The 14,856-nt window shown below is 42.5% G+C and overlaps 2 protein-coding genes across 2 annotated transcripts in view; one reads left to right on the forward strand and one right to left on the reverse strand.

Annotated features, from left to right (window-relative positions):
- Positions 1–800: 800 nt before the first annotated feature.
- STXBP4 (syntaxin binding protein 4) overlaps positions 801–14,856 on the reverse strand; it is a 30,504-nt gene continuing 16,448 nt past the window's right edge. The window contains exons 10-17 of the mRNA XM_056550621.1: positions 14,745–14,834; positions 10,378–10,443; positions 10,013–10,189; positions 6,069–6,185; positions 3,320–3,369; positions 2,292–2,419; positions 2,152–2,209; positions 801–1,268 (exon numbers count right to left, since the gene is read on the reverse strand). Of these exons, the coding sequence (XP_056406596.1) occupies positions 1,151–1,268; positions 2,152–2,209; positions 2,292–2,419; positions 3,320–3,369; positions 6,069–6,185; positions 10,013–10,189; positions 10,378–10,443; positions 14,745–14,834 (804 nt within the window). The 3' untranslated portion in view covers positions 801–1,150. The remainder of the gene's footprint in view (positions 1,269–2,151; positions 2,210–2,291; positions 2,420–3,319; positions 3,370–6,068; positions 6,186–10,012; positions 10,190–10,377; positions 10,444–14,744; positions 14,835–14,856) is intronic.
- Positions 10,115–14,856, forward strand: part of LOC130297764 (cytochrome c oxidase assembly protein COX11, mitochondrial) — a 172,630-nt gene continuing 167,888 nt past the window's right edge. The window contains exon 1 of the mRNA XM_056550628.1: positions 10,115–10,200. The gene's annotated coding sequence lies outside the window, so the exon portion shown is untranslated. The remainder of the gene's footprint in view (positions 10,201–14,856) is intronic.

Consider the following 14,856-nt stretch of genomic DNA (forward strand, 5'->3'; position numbering starts at 1 on the left):
GGAGGTTTGTGACGTCCCGGCCACGCCCCCTCTATGCAAGTCTATGGGAGGGGGCGTGACTGTGATGTCACGAACCTCCGGCGCTGCACCCGACGCTCTAAACGAACGCCAGGTGCAGCATGGAGATCGCGGGGGTCCCCAGCAAGCAGACATCTTATCTTCTACCCTCTGGATAGGGGATAAGATGTCTAGGGGCGGAGTACTCCTTTAATGTTTTGAAGAAGTCTCGAGGAAAAAATAAAAATAAAACTTACCCCCTATCCGCAGGATAGGGATAAGTTTTAGATCGCGGGGGGGAATGGGGAGTCCAACCACTGGGGGCCCTGCGATCTCCTGTATGGAGCCCCGGCTCTCCTCCACAGCGGCATGTTACGACCCCTGCCCAGTGCGGGGGCCCCCATGCCCCTTCCATATAGTTCTATGGGAGAGCCATTCGAGCTATATAAAGGGGGTATGGGGGCCCCCACTTCGGGCGGGGGTAGTGACTAGAGATGAGCGAACTTACAGTAAATTCGATTCGTCACGAACTTCTCGGCTCGGCAGTTGATGACTTTTCCTGCATAAATGAGTTCAGCTTTCCGGTGCTCCTGTGGGCTGGAAAAGGTGGATACATTCCTAGGAGACTCTTTCCTAGAACTGTATCCACCTTTTCCAGCCCACCGGAGCACCGGAAAGCTGAACTAATTTATGCAGGAAAAGCCCGCAACCGCCGAGCTGAGAAGTTCGTGACAAATCGAATTTACTGTAAGTTCGCTCATCTCTAGTAGAGACGCCCCGCTGTGGAGGAGAGCCGGGGCTCCATACAGGACATCGCAGGGGCCCCAGTGGTCGGACCCCCCACGATCTAAAACTTATTAGAGGATACGTTTTTTTTCAGGAGACTTCTTTTTTAACAGAAATATACTAAAAAATACTAAATCAGACTGAAGTGCCCTACGGAGGAGGGAGAACATGTCTATATCCCTATATAATAGTCCTCAATTATGGCTAAATGTTCATGTTAAAGTAGAAAATGCTCCTAAATAGTAGAAAACTCTTCTATGGTCAGTAATATATACAAGTGCGACGAATCCCACCCTATCTATAGCCGCCCTGTACATGAATGAGGACAGTGCATGGTCCCTATTGTCCGGAAAACAAATCAGACAATTCAGCAGCTTGTCAGCTCCAGTAAGTCCCTAGGACTGTCCTCGGTGTCCTCCTCTGGACTGTGCCGGCTCAGTGCGCTGTATATGGGGTGAGTCCACGACGTGGCTTCTGTAACGTGACTGCGAGAGAGAGAGAGAGGAAGAAATAAAATGACTAGACCTGCGGGATAAGAAACAAAGTACGCCTGCTTCGGATTCTACGGCTTTACATATCCGGACATAATGAGAAAAAAAATCTGGTCCTTAGAAGGTTCTAAAATGTAGTAAAACGTAACCTCTTGGCCACGCCCCCGTGACAACACGCCCCCTCCATTCATGTCTATGGGAGGGGGCGTGTCGGCCGACACGCCCCCTCCCATAGACATGAATGGAGGGGGCGTGGCGTGACATCACAATGGGCATAGCCACAATTTAGAAGGCCGGGTGAAGTGGGAGATCGTGGCGGCCCCCAGCAGCGAGAACGCCACGATCATACAGCTTATCCCCTATGCTTTGGAAAGGGGATAAGATGTCTAGCAGCGGAGTACCCCTAGAAGCAGTCCTGCTCAGGGCACGACCCCGCTGGATGCCTTAAACATACTTTAAATCCAGGATGCGGCCTACACCTGCACACCGCTAACATACGTCGTCTTCCACATCATGCAGGAATAAAAAATGGCGATTTCAATTGGCGCAAACCAGGAGTAATTGTTGTTCATTCACAGTCATACGATCACAGACATCAGAAAAAAAAAATAATAAAAGGGCAGGTTTATTAAAGACGTACAACGTGTTTTGAATGACTCTATCCTTCTTCATCAGGACCTGATGAAAAAGGAGAGTCCTTCAAAATGCGTAGTGTTTCATAAACCTATCCTTTCTATTATTTTACCTGATGTCTGTGATTTGTATGACAGACACAATCACCTCTGGTTTATGCCGATTGAATCCCAATTTTCTATCCTAAACTATTCCCAGCCAGACGTAACTCTTGACGCGTACAAGTCTTTACACGACCACTTACTTGATAAAGTACTTGATCCCATCTGCTGTGTAGGCTTCTTCCCATCCGTACGGGAGACCTGCAGAGAGGTAGAGAGTAGCTTTACGTTCTTGAACGCTCCGGCATTTGTAGCCCAGAGTATATAGCAGCAGAACACTCACAGTCGGCTTCTATTAGCGAACGGACATACAGCGACAGGTCCTTGGCTTCTGCTGCTAATGCCGCCATGACGCCCAGTCTATTCTTGCCCAGAATTTTCATTTGAGAAGACATTGTTGGGGCATGATCACTGAAAATGAAATAGAGAGAAGGATAGGGGTAAAAAATCTACTCCGGTGTGACCATACGTTGCATGCCGGCTGCACGAGCAGAAGCCATCAGCTGTCCCCCAGATTGGCTTTTATATGGAGATGGGTCGTCAACTTGGACAAAACCTTTAACATGGGGCAACACAATGGCTCAGTAGGTAGCACTGTTGCCCACCTGCACTTCCAGTACTTATCAGCTGCTGTATGCTCCAGAGGAAGTTGTGTAGTTCTTTCCAGTCTGACCACAGTGCTCTCTGCTGACACCTCTGTCCATGTCAGGAACTGTCCAGAACAGGAACAAATCCCCATAGCAAACCTCTCAAATAATAATCCTTCCAGTACTAATCTGCTGCTGTATGTTCAATAGGAAGTTATTTTCTTTTTGAATTTCTTTCCAGTCTGACCACAATGCTCTCTGCTGACACCTCTGTTCACGTCCTGAACAGGCGCAAATTTCCATAGCAAACCTCTCAAATCATATTCCTTCCAGTACTGATCTGCTGCTGTTTGCTCAATAGGAAGTTACTTTATTTTTGAATTTCTTTCCAGTCTGACCACAGTGCTCTCTGCTGACACCTCTGTCCATGTCAGGAACTGTCCAGAGCAGGAGAGGTTTTTTCTGGGGGTCTGCTGGTACTCTGGGCAGTTCCTGACATGGACAGAGGTGTCGGCAGAGAGCGTTGTAGTCAGACTGGAAATAACTATACAACTTCCTGTGGAGCATACAGCAGTTTATATGTACTGGAAGGATGAAGATTTTTATACAGAAGTAATTTACAAATTTGTAGAACTTTCTGCCACCAGTTGGTTTGAAAACATTATTTTTCGTCCGGACTACTCCTTTAAATTTGCTCTGTGTTTTAGTTTCCATAAGTTCTTACCATAGACTTAATGTTGAGCCTACATTGTCCGGCAGCACTTCGTGAATATTCTGCAGGGGGAAAAAAAAAAATATAATAATCAAAAAAATAAAAAAACATTATTCTGTTTTACTGCAAGGAAGCAATGCTAAAATAACATGAGCCGTCAATCTGGGAAGGATACATAGGAGGTTGAAGATTAAAGGGGTACTCCGGTGGAAAAAGGAGACTTTTTGTACTCTCCGTAAAATCTCTCTCTTGTAGCCTTCATTAGGGGGCACCTATACTGATGGGTTTATGCTTTTACCACTAGGAGGCGCTGACAGTAGGATAAAAAGAAAACAAGTTGTCTCCTCCCTGGCACGATATACCCGCCCACTGGAAGCATAGCGGCATTAGTTCCGCCCCTCCACCATTTCAGGGGTCGGCGGCACTTTGCAGCCTGAGTGGCTCCATTGGCCTTCCTGGCTTTAGCCCGGCGTGAGCTCTTCCGCCCCGGCCCGCTCTTGTTCCCTGGTCACAGAGCTGTGTGGCTGCTCTGCCGTTGCCGCTCGTAGGGCTGCCGGTGTGCATTTCCTTAGTGTCCCTGTATGAGGGACATGGTGCGGCGTCCTTGCAGGGCACCTAGCTCCCACGCTTCCCTCCTGCCATGTGTTACGTTTAGTGACGTTTGGCGCCCTCTTGTGGCCTATCATTAAAATTGTGTCCTCCTTTCCCATTTATACTTGTGAGCTCACCTTTGTGTCATCCATTAACTATTACAGCCTTGGCCTGTAATCTCTGTTCTTTTCAGCTTAATATCTTCCGGGGGCTGTAGTATTGTTTCTGTCACCCTGTACGGGATCTGATATGGCAGATAACAGTGAGTCGGTTGAGGTATATCTCCGGCATACCTAATTTCGTCAGGGTTCTCACTCTGGGGGCGTTTGTGATTCGTCGTGGTGGGTCATTGCCAGGGATTTCACCATCCCTCGGATGGTACCGGGGTTACAGTTAGTGACTGTCCTGTACACTGAGCGCCATGACCTGTCCTGTACTGTCCTGTACACTGAGCGCCATGACCTGTCCTGTACACTGAGCGCCATGACCTGTCCTGTACTGTCCTGTACACTGAGCGCCATGACCTGTCCTGTACACTGAGCGCCATGACCTGTCCTGTACTGTCCTGTACACTGAGCGCCATGACCTGTCCTGTACTGTCCTGTACACTGAGCGCCATGACCTGTCCATTATGTCCGCCAGTCACCCATCGGGGTTTCTTATCATGTGCATACAATTCTCCCTCCTCCACCGTCTGCCGCATATGTGGCTAGTGCCCCGAATCCCCATTTCTTGTCCGGATAATCTTTTCCGGTTATTGGGTTTTTATCGGGATTCCTTTCTGGGGTCCTTCGGATATATTTCTTTATTGGCTTCTCCTACTGCTTTGTGACTAAACTGATCACTTCCAGTGGGCGGGTATATCCTGCCAGGGAGGTGACAACTTTTTTTCCCCTACTGTCAGCGCCTCCTAGTGGCAAGAGCATATACCATCAGTATCTGTGTCCCCCAATGAAGTGCGACCAAGAAACTATTTTTATATTTCAAATAAACTGGCTCCAAAAAGTTATACAGATTTGTAAATTACTCCTATATAATATATAAAAATCTTAATCCTTCCACTACTTATCAGCTGCTGTATGCTCCAGAGGAAGTTGTGCAGTTCTTTCAAGTCTGACCACAGTGCTCTCTGCTGACACCTCTGTCAGTGTCAGGAACTGTCCAGCAAACCTCTCCTGCTCTAGACAGTTCCTGACATGGACAGAGGTGTCAGCAGAGAAAACTGTGATCAGACAGAAAAGAACTACGCAACTTCCTCTGGAGCATACAGCAGCTGATAAGTACTTGAAGGATTAAGATTTTTAATAGAAGTAATTTACAAATCTGTTTAACTTTCTGGCACCAGTTTATTTGTGGATTGTTTTCCACCAGAGTACCCCTTTAAAGGGGTATTCCGCCCCTGGCATCTTATCCCCTATCCAAAGGATAGGGGATAAGATGTCAGATCGCTGGGGTCCCGCTGATGGGGACCCCGGGGATCACTGCAGCAGCACCCCGCTATCATTACTGCGCAGAGAGAGTTCGCTCTGCACGTAATGACGGGCAATACAGGGGCCGGAGCAGCCTGACGTCATGGCTCCGCCCCTCATGACATCACAGCTTGTCCCCTTAATGCAAGTCTATGGCAGGGGGGCGTGACGACTGCCACGCCCCCTCCCATAGACTTCTATTGACGGGGGCGGGCCGTGACGTCACGAGGGGCGGAGCCATGACGTCAGGCTGCTCCGGCCCCTGTATTGCCCGTCATTACGTGCAGAGCGAACTCTCTCTGCGCAGTAATGATAGCGGGGTGCTGCTGCAGTGATCCCCGGGGTCCCCAGCAGCGGGACCCCAGCGATCTGACATCTTATCCCCTATCCTTTGGATAGGGGATAAGATGTCTAGGGGCGGAGTACCCCTTTAAGGTTTAGCATTAAAAAAAAACAAATGCTTCAGATTGGCACTAGCCGTGGTGTCCGGACGCAGGATTATATATACGGAACCAGTGTAGTTACGTATACAGGATTTATTAATATACATGCTCACTCAAGTACGATGTATTTTGAGGGAGTTGCGACTCACTTCCTCGGGTCAATAGAGACTAAGGCTGTCCGGACATGCTGGTACTTGCAGTTTTGCAACAGCTGAAGGCACCCTGGTGGGGAACCACTGGGTTATGGCAATCACTTACCTCTACAAACTGCAGCAGTTTTAATGTAGACATCTCAAACGCCTTCCGTGCGGTCTCAGACTTGCGCAGTTGACAATCCAGGACTGTGATCCTGCGTTTCAAATCCTGTGTGCATTCCTATACAAGGAGAGAAATAGGAGATTAAAGTGGTACTCCGGTGAAAAAAAACAACATTTTTTTTAAATGAACTGGTGTCAGAAAGTTAAACAGATTTGTAAATTATTTCCGTTAAAAAATCTTAATCCTTTTAGTACTTTTTAGCAGCTGTATGTTACAGAGGAAATTCTTTTCTTTTTAAATTTCTTTTTTTGTCTTGTCCACAGTGCCCTCTGCTGACACCTGATGTCCGTGTCAGGAACTGTCCAGAGCAGGATAGGTTTGCTATGGGGATTTTCTCCTGCTCTGGACAGTTCCTGATGCGGGCATCAGGTGTCAGCAGAGAGCACTGTGGACAAGACTAAAAAATTAATTTAAAAAATAAAGATTTTCCTCTGTAGCATACAGCAGCTAATAAGTACTGAAAGGATTAAGATTTTTTTTAATAGAAGTAATTTACAAATCATTTTTTTTTTTTTTTTAATGAACTGGTGGCAGAAAGTTAAACAGATTTCTAAATTACTTCTATTAAAAAATCTTAATCCTTTCAGTACTTATTAGCAGCTGTATACTACAGAGGAAAATGTTTATTTTTTTAATTAATTTTTTTGTCTTGTCCACAGTGCTCTCTGCTGACACCTGATGCCCGCATCAGGAACTGTCCAGAGCAGGAGAAAATCCCCATAGAAAACCTATGCTGCTCTGGACAGGTCCTGACACAGACAGAGGTGTCAGCAAAGAGCACTGTGGACAAGACAAAAAAAGAAATTCAAAAAATAAAGATTTTCCTCTGTAGCATACAGCTGCTAATAAGTACTGAAAGGATTAAGATTTTTTTAATAGAAGTAATTTACAAATCTGTTTAACTTTCTGGCACCAGTTCATTAAAAAAAAAAAGTTTTCCACTGGAGTACCCCTTTAAAGGGGTACTGCGTTGCTCCAGCGTTCTGAACATTTAGTTCAGAACGCTCGAAGACGGAGGCCGTGATTGTGACATCACTGCCACGCCCCTTGTGAGGTCACGACACGCCCCTCCATTTATGTCTATGGGAGGGGGCGTGTCTGCTGACACGCCCCCTCCCGTAGACATAAATGGAGGGGGCGTAGCGTGACCTCACGACCACTACACATTCATCATTGTGTATGAATTGCTATAAGCTAAACATGATAAGTGCAGCAGATATAGCAGAAATTGTCCTGCTATCTGTTGGGATATGTTCACACTGCGGAATCCCCCCCAAATGATATTCCAGGTCGGAGATTCCATACGAGCAGCTGCGGTCAAAATCCTTCGGTGCCAGGACAGTGCCGACCTGCGCCATCGCCAGCAATGCAGCCAATGCGTAACTTCGCCAAAAGAATTAACATGTTAATTATTTTGGCAGAATTATGTGCCGACCGCATTGCTGGCGATGGTTATGGTGCAGGCCTGCGCGGTCCTGGCGCCGAAGGATTTTGGTGGCAGCTGCTCAGACGGAATCACTGACCTGGAATATCATTTGGCGGGGGGGGGATTCCGCAGTGTGAACGTATCCTAACAGATAACAGGACAATTTCTGCTATATCTGCTGCACTTATCATGTTTAGCTTATAGCAATTCATCTAGAATGTATTTGCAGTTAGAATAATTCTGCATTCTGGATTCCGCAAAATTATAAGATGTGTCTATAAATTCTGCTGGAATTCGGCTCATATTTCGCAAAACTGCAAAAAATCTGCAGTCTCCTTTTCTGAGTGGAATTTGAACTGAATAGCAGAAAGTCTGCTGTGTGAACATCACCTTATTGTGGAAATGCTGGGCAGAGCAACCTCCTCCCCCGTCCATAGACTTATCCCGAGCTCCCCCCTCTATAGACTGGTATTACTTGTCTGATGACCCCCCCTCTATAGACTGGTATTACTTGTCTGGTGATCCCCCCTCTATAGACTGGTATTACTTGTCTGGTGATCCCCCCTCTATAGACTGGTATTACTTGTCTGGTGATCCCCCCCTCTATAGACTGGTATTACTTGTCTGGTGATCCCCCCCTCTATAGACTGGTATTACTTGTCTGGTGATCCCCCCCCCTCTATAGACTGATATTACTTGTCTGGTGATCCCCCCTCTATAGACTTGTATTACTTGTCTGATGATCCCCCCTCCATAGACTGGTATTACTTGTCTGGTGATCCCCCCTCCATAGACTGGTATTACTTGTCTGGTGATCCCCCCTCTATAGACTGGTATTACTTGTCTGGTGATCCCCCCCCTCCATAGACTGGTATTACTTGTCTGGTGATCCCCCCCCTCCATAGACTGGTATTACTTGTCTGGTGATCCCCCCTCTATAGACTGGTATTACTTGTCTGGTGATCCCCCCTCTATAGACTGATATTACTTGTCTGGTGATCCCCCCTCTATAGACTGGTATTATTTGTCTGGTGATCCCCCTCTATAGACTGGTATTACTTGTCTGGTGATCCCCCCTCTATAGACTGGTATTACTTGTCTGGTGATCCCCCCTCTATAGACTGGTATTACTTGTCTGGTGATTCCCCCCTCTATAGACTTGCATTACTTGTCTGGTGATCCCCCCTCCATAGACTTGCATTACTTGTCTGGTGATCCCCCCTCTATAGACTTGTATTACTTGTCTGGTGATCCCCCCTCTATAGACTGGTATTACTTGTCTGGTGATCCCCCCTCTATAGACTTGTATTACTTGTCTGGTGATCCCCCCTCTATAGACTGGTATTACTTGTCTGGTGATCCCCCCCTCTATAGACTGGTATTACTTGTCTGGTGATTCCCCCCCCTCTATAGACTTGTATTACTTGTCTGGTGATCCCCCCTCTATAGACTTGTATTACTTGTCTGGTGATCCCCCCTCTATAGACTGGTATTACTTGTCTGGTGATCCCCCCCTCTATAGACTGGTATTACTTGTCTGGTGATTCCCCCCCCTCTATAGACTTGTATTACTTGTCTGGTGATCCCCCCCTCTATAGACTGGTATTACTTGTCTGGTGATCCCCCCTCTATAGACTTGTATTACTTGTCTGGTGATCCCCCCTCTATAGACTGGTATTACTTGTCTGGTGATCCCCCCCTCTATAGACTGGTATTACTTGTCTGGTGATTCCCCCCCCTCTATAGACTTGTATTACTTGTCTGGTGATCCCCCCCCCCTCTATAGACTTGTATTACTTGTCTGGTGATCCCCCCCCCCTCTATAGACTTGTATTACTTGTCTGGTGATCCCCCCTCTATAGACTGATATTACTTGTCTGGTGATCCCCCCTCTATAGACTGGTATTACTTGTCTGGTGATCCCCCCTCTATAGACTGGTATTACTTGTCTGGTGATCCCCCCTCTATAGACTGGTATTACTTGTCTGGTGATCCCCCCTCTATAGACTGGTATTACTTGTCTGGTGATCCCCCCTCTATAGACTGGTATTACTTGTCTGGTGATCCACCCTCTATAGACTGGTATTACTTGTCTGGTGATCCCCCCTCTATAGACTGGTATTACTTGTCTGGTGATCCCCCCTCTATAGACTGGTATTACTTGTCTGGTGATCCCCCCTCTATAGACTGGTATTACTTGTCTGGTGATCCCCCCTCTATAGACTGGTATTACTTGTCTGGTGATCCACCCTCTATAGACTGGTATTACTTGTCTGGTGATCCCCCCTCTATAGACTGGTATTACTTGTCTGGTGATCCCCCTCTATAGACTGGTATTACTTGTCTGGTGATCCCCCCCTCCATAGACTTGTATTACTTGTCTGATGATCCCCCTCCATAGACTTGTTTTGCTTGTCTTGCAGACATATGACAAAGCTGAGCTGCCTGTTAAGCTTACATTAGTCTGACCAGAATGTTCGGACAGCTGAGATTTGAGCTCCATGATTTCGGCTTCCAGAAGACGGATAACTTCCTCATAGTCCACCTCCATGCCCCGCGCTTGTTTCTGTGCCACTTCTGCCAGGTGAATCCTATTACGGAGCGCTCTGGTCTCATCAATGGCGGCCTTGGCTTCCTAAACACAAGGTACAATTCAGTATATCAGTGAAGAGGAGGAGGAGGCGCATCCAGTCACCTCTGGTGGTATTATTAACCCCTTAAATTCTAAAAGATTCTATAGTACATAAGAGAGTAACAACTATTTCCTGTTGGGGAGGGGGGGGCTGTCTGACCACTGGGTCCAACAATGTCCCACTAACTTACCTTCCGCACATTACACAGCTCTCCGGACAGTTTGGCGTTACGCTTCTCGGATTCCAGGAGCTTCTCCTGTGAGGAGGGAAAAGACGTCAAAACACTGAAACAATTGGTGGTTACATCAGATCACTGCACAGATCACTGCACAGATCACATCAGATCACTGAACAGATTACATCAGATCACCTCAAATCACTGAACAGATTACATCAGATCACTGAACAGATTACATCAGATCACTGCACAGGTTATATAAGATCACTGCACAGGTTATATAAGATCACTATACAGGATATATAAGATCACTATACAGGATATATAAGATCACTATACAGGATATATAAGATCACTATACAGGATATATCAGATCACTATACAGGATATATAAGATGACTATACAGGATATATCAGATCACTATACAGGATATATCAGATCACTATACAGGATATATCAGATCACTATACAGGTTATATAAGATCACTGCACAGGATATATAAGATCACTATACAGGTTATATCAGATCATTATACAAAATATATCAGATCACTATACAGGTTATATCAGATCACTATACAGGTTATATCAGATCACTGCACAGGATATATAAGATCACTATACAGGTTATATCAGATCATTATACAAAATATATCAGATCACTATACAGGTTATATCAGATCACTATACAGGTTATATCAGATCACTATACAGGATATATCAGATCACTATACAGGATATATCAGATCACTATACAGGATATACCAGATCACTATACAGGATATATCAGATCACTATACAGGATATATCAGATCACTATACAGATTATATCAGATCACTATACAGGATATATCAGATCACTATACAGGATATATCAGATCACTATACAGGATATATCAGATCACTATACAGGATATATCAGATCACTATACAGATTATATCAGATCACTATACAGATTATATCAGATCACTATACAGGATATATCAGATCACTATACAGGATATATCAGATCACTATACAGGATATATAAGATCACTATACAGGATATATCAGATCACTATACAGGATATATCAGATCACTATACAGATTATATCAGATCACTATACAGGATATATCAGATCACTATACAGGATATATCAGATCACTATACAGGATATATCAGATCACTATACAGGATATATCAGATCACTATACAGGATATATCAGATCACTATACAGGATATATCAGATCACTATACAGGATATATCAGATCACTATACAGGATATATCAGATCACTATACAGGATATATCAGATCACTATACAGGATATATCAGATCACTATACAGGATATATCAGATCACTATACAGGATATATCAGATCACTATACAGGATATATCAGATCACTATACAGGATATATCAGATCACTATACAGGATATATCAGATCACTATACAGATTATATCAGATCACTATACAGATTATATCAGATCACTATACAGGATATATCAGATCACTATACAGGATATATCAGATCACTATACAGGATATATCAGATCACTATACAGGATATATCAGATCACTATACAGGATATATCAGATCACTATACAGATTATATCAGATCACTATACAGGATATATCAGATCACTATACAGGATATATCAGATCACTATACAGGATATATCAGATCACTATACAGGATATATCAGATCACTATACAGGATATATCAGATCACTATACAGGATATATAAGATCACTATACAGGATATATCAGATCACTATACAGGTTATATCAGATCACTATACAGGTTATATCAGATCACTATACAGGATATATCAGATCACTATACAGGATATATCAGATCACTATACAGGATATACCAGATCACTATACAGGATATATAAGATCACTATACAGGATATATCAGATCACTATACAGGATATATAAGATCACTATACAGGATATATCAGATCACTATACAGGTTATATCAGATCACTATACAGGATATATCAGATCACTATACAGGATATATCAGATCACTATACAGGATATATCAGATCACTATACAGGATATATCAGATCACTATACAGATTATATCAGATCACTATACAGATTATATCAGATCACTATACAGGATATATCAGATCACTATACAGGATATATCAGATCACTATACAGGATATATAAGATCACTATACAGGATATATCAGATCACTATACAGGATATATCAGATCACTATACAGATTATATCAGATCACTATACAGGATATATCAGATCACTATACAGGATATATCAGATCACTATACAGGATATATCAGATCACTATACAGGATATATCAGATCACTATACAGGATATATCAGATCACTATACAGGATATATAAGATCACTATACAGGATATATCAGATCACTATACAGGATATATCAGATCACTATACAGGATATATCAGATCACTATACAGGATATATCAGATCACTATACAGGATATATAAGATCACTATACAGGATATATCAGATCACTATACAGGATATATCAGATCACTATACAGGATATATCAGATCACTATACAGGATATATCAGATCACTATACAGGTTATATCAGATCACTATACAGGATATATCAGATCACTATACAGGATATATCAGATCACTATACAGGATATATCAGATCACTATACAGGATATATAAGATCACTATACAGGATATATCAGATCACTATACAGGATATATCAGATCACTATACAGGATATATAAGATCACTATACAGGATATATCAGATCACTATACAGGATATATCAGATCACTATACAGGATATATCAGATCACTATACAGGATATATCAGATCACTATACAGGATATATCAGATCACTATACAGGATATATCAGATCACTATACAGGATATATCAGATCACTATACAGGATATATCAGATCACTATACAGGATATATCAGATCACTATACAGGATATATCAGATCACTATACAGGATATATCAGATCACTATACAGGATATATCAGATCACTATACAGGATATATCAGATCACTATACAGGATATATCAGATCACTATACAGGATATATCAGATCACTATACAGGATATATCAGATCACTATACAGGATATATCAGATCACTACACAGGATATATCAGATCACTATACAGGATATATCAGATCACTACACAGGATATATCAGATCACTATACAGGATATATCAGATCACTATACAGGATATATCAGATCACTATACAGGATATATCAGATCACTATACAGGATATATAAGATCACTATACAGGATATATCAGATCACTATACAGGATATATCAGATCACTATACAGGATATATCAGATCACTATACAGGATATATCAGATCACTATACAGGATATATCAGATCACTATACAGGATATATCAGATCACTATACAGGATATATCAGATCACTATACAGGATATATCAGATCACTATACAGGATATATCAGATCACTATACAGGATATATAAGATCACTATACAGGATATATCAGATCACTATACAGGATATATCAGATCACTATACAGGATATATCAGATCACTATACAGGATATATCAGATCACTATACAGGATATATAAGATGACTATACAGGATATATCAGATCACTATACAGGATATATCAGATCACTATACAGGATATATCAGATCACTATACAGGATATACCAGATCACTATACAGGATATATAAGATCACTATACAGGATATATCAGATCACTATACAGGATATATAAGATCACTATACAGGTTATATCAGATCACTATAGAGGATATATCAGATCACTATAGAGGATATATCAGATCACTATACAGGATATATCAGATCACTATACAGGATATATCAGATCACTATACAGGATATATCAGATCACTATACAGATTATATCAGATCACTATACAGGATATATCAGATCACTATACAGGATATATCAGATCACTATACAGGATATATCAGATCACTATACAGGTTATATCAGATCACTATACAGGATATATCAGATCACTATACAGGATATATCAGATCACTATACAGGATATATCAGATCACTATACAGGATATATCAGATCACTATACAGGATATATCAGATCACTATACAGGATATATCAGATCACTATACAGGATATATCAGATCACTATACAGGATATATCAGATCACTATACAGGATATATCAGATCACTATACAGGATATATCAGATCACTATACAGGATATATCAGATCACTATACAGGATATATCAGATCACTATACAGGATATATCAGATCACTATACAGGATATATCAGATCACTATACAGGATATATAAGATCACTATACAGGATATATCAGATCACTATACAGGATATAACTGACCTTCAGGCTTCTTATCTGGGCTTGTGAATCCTCCTTGTCTCTCCTCAGTCTATTTATCTCATCGGTGTCAGAGAGATCACATGACTGCACCTAAAATAAACATATTGCCGAA

The sequence above is a fragment of the Hyla sarda genome, chromosome 13 (assembly GCF_029499605.1).
Source record: "Hyla sarda isolate aHylSar1 chromosome 13, aHylSar1.hap1, whole genome shotgun sequence".
Classification (NCBI taxonomy): domain Eukaryota; kingdom Metazoa; phylum Chordata; class Amphibia; order Anura; family Hylidae; genus Hyla; species Hyla sarda.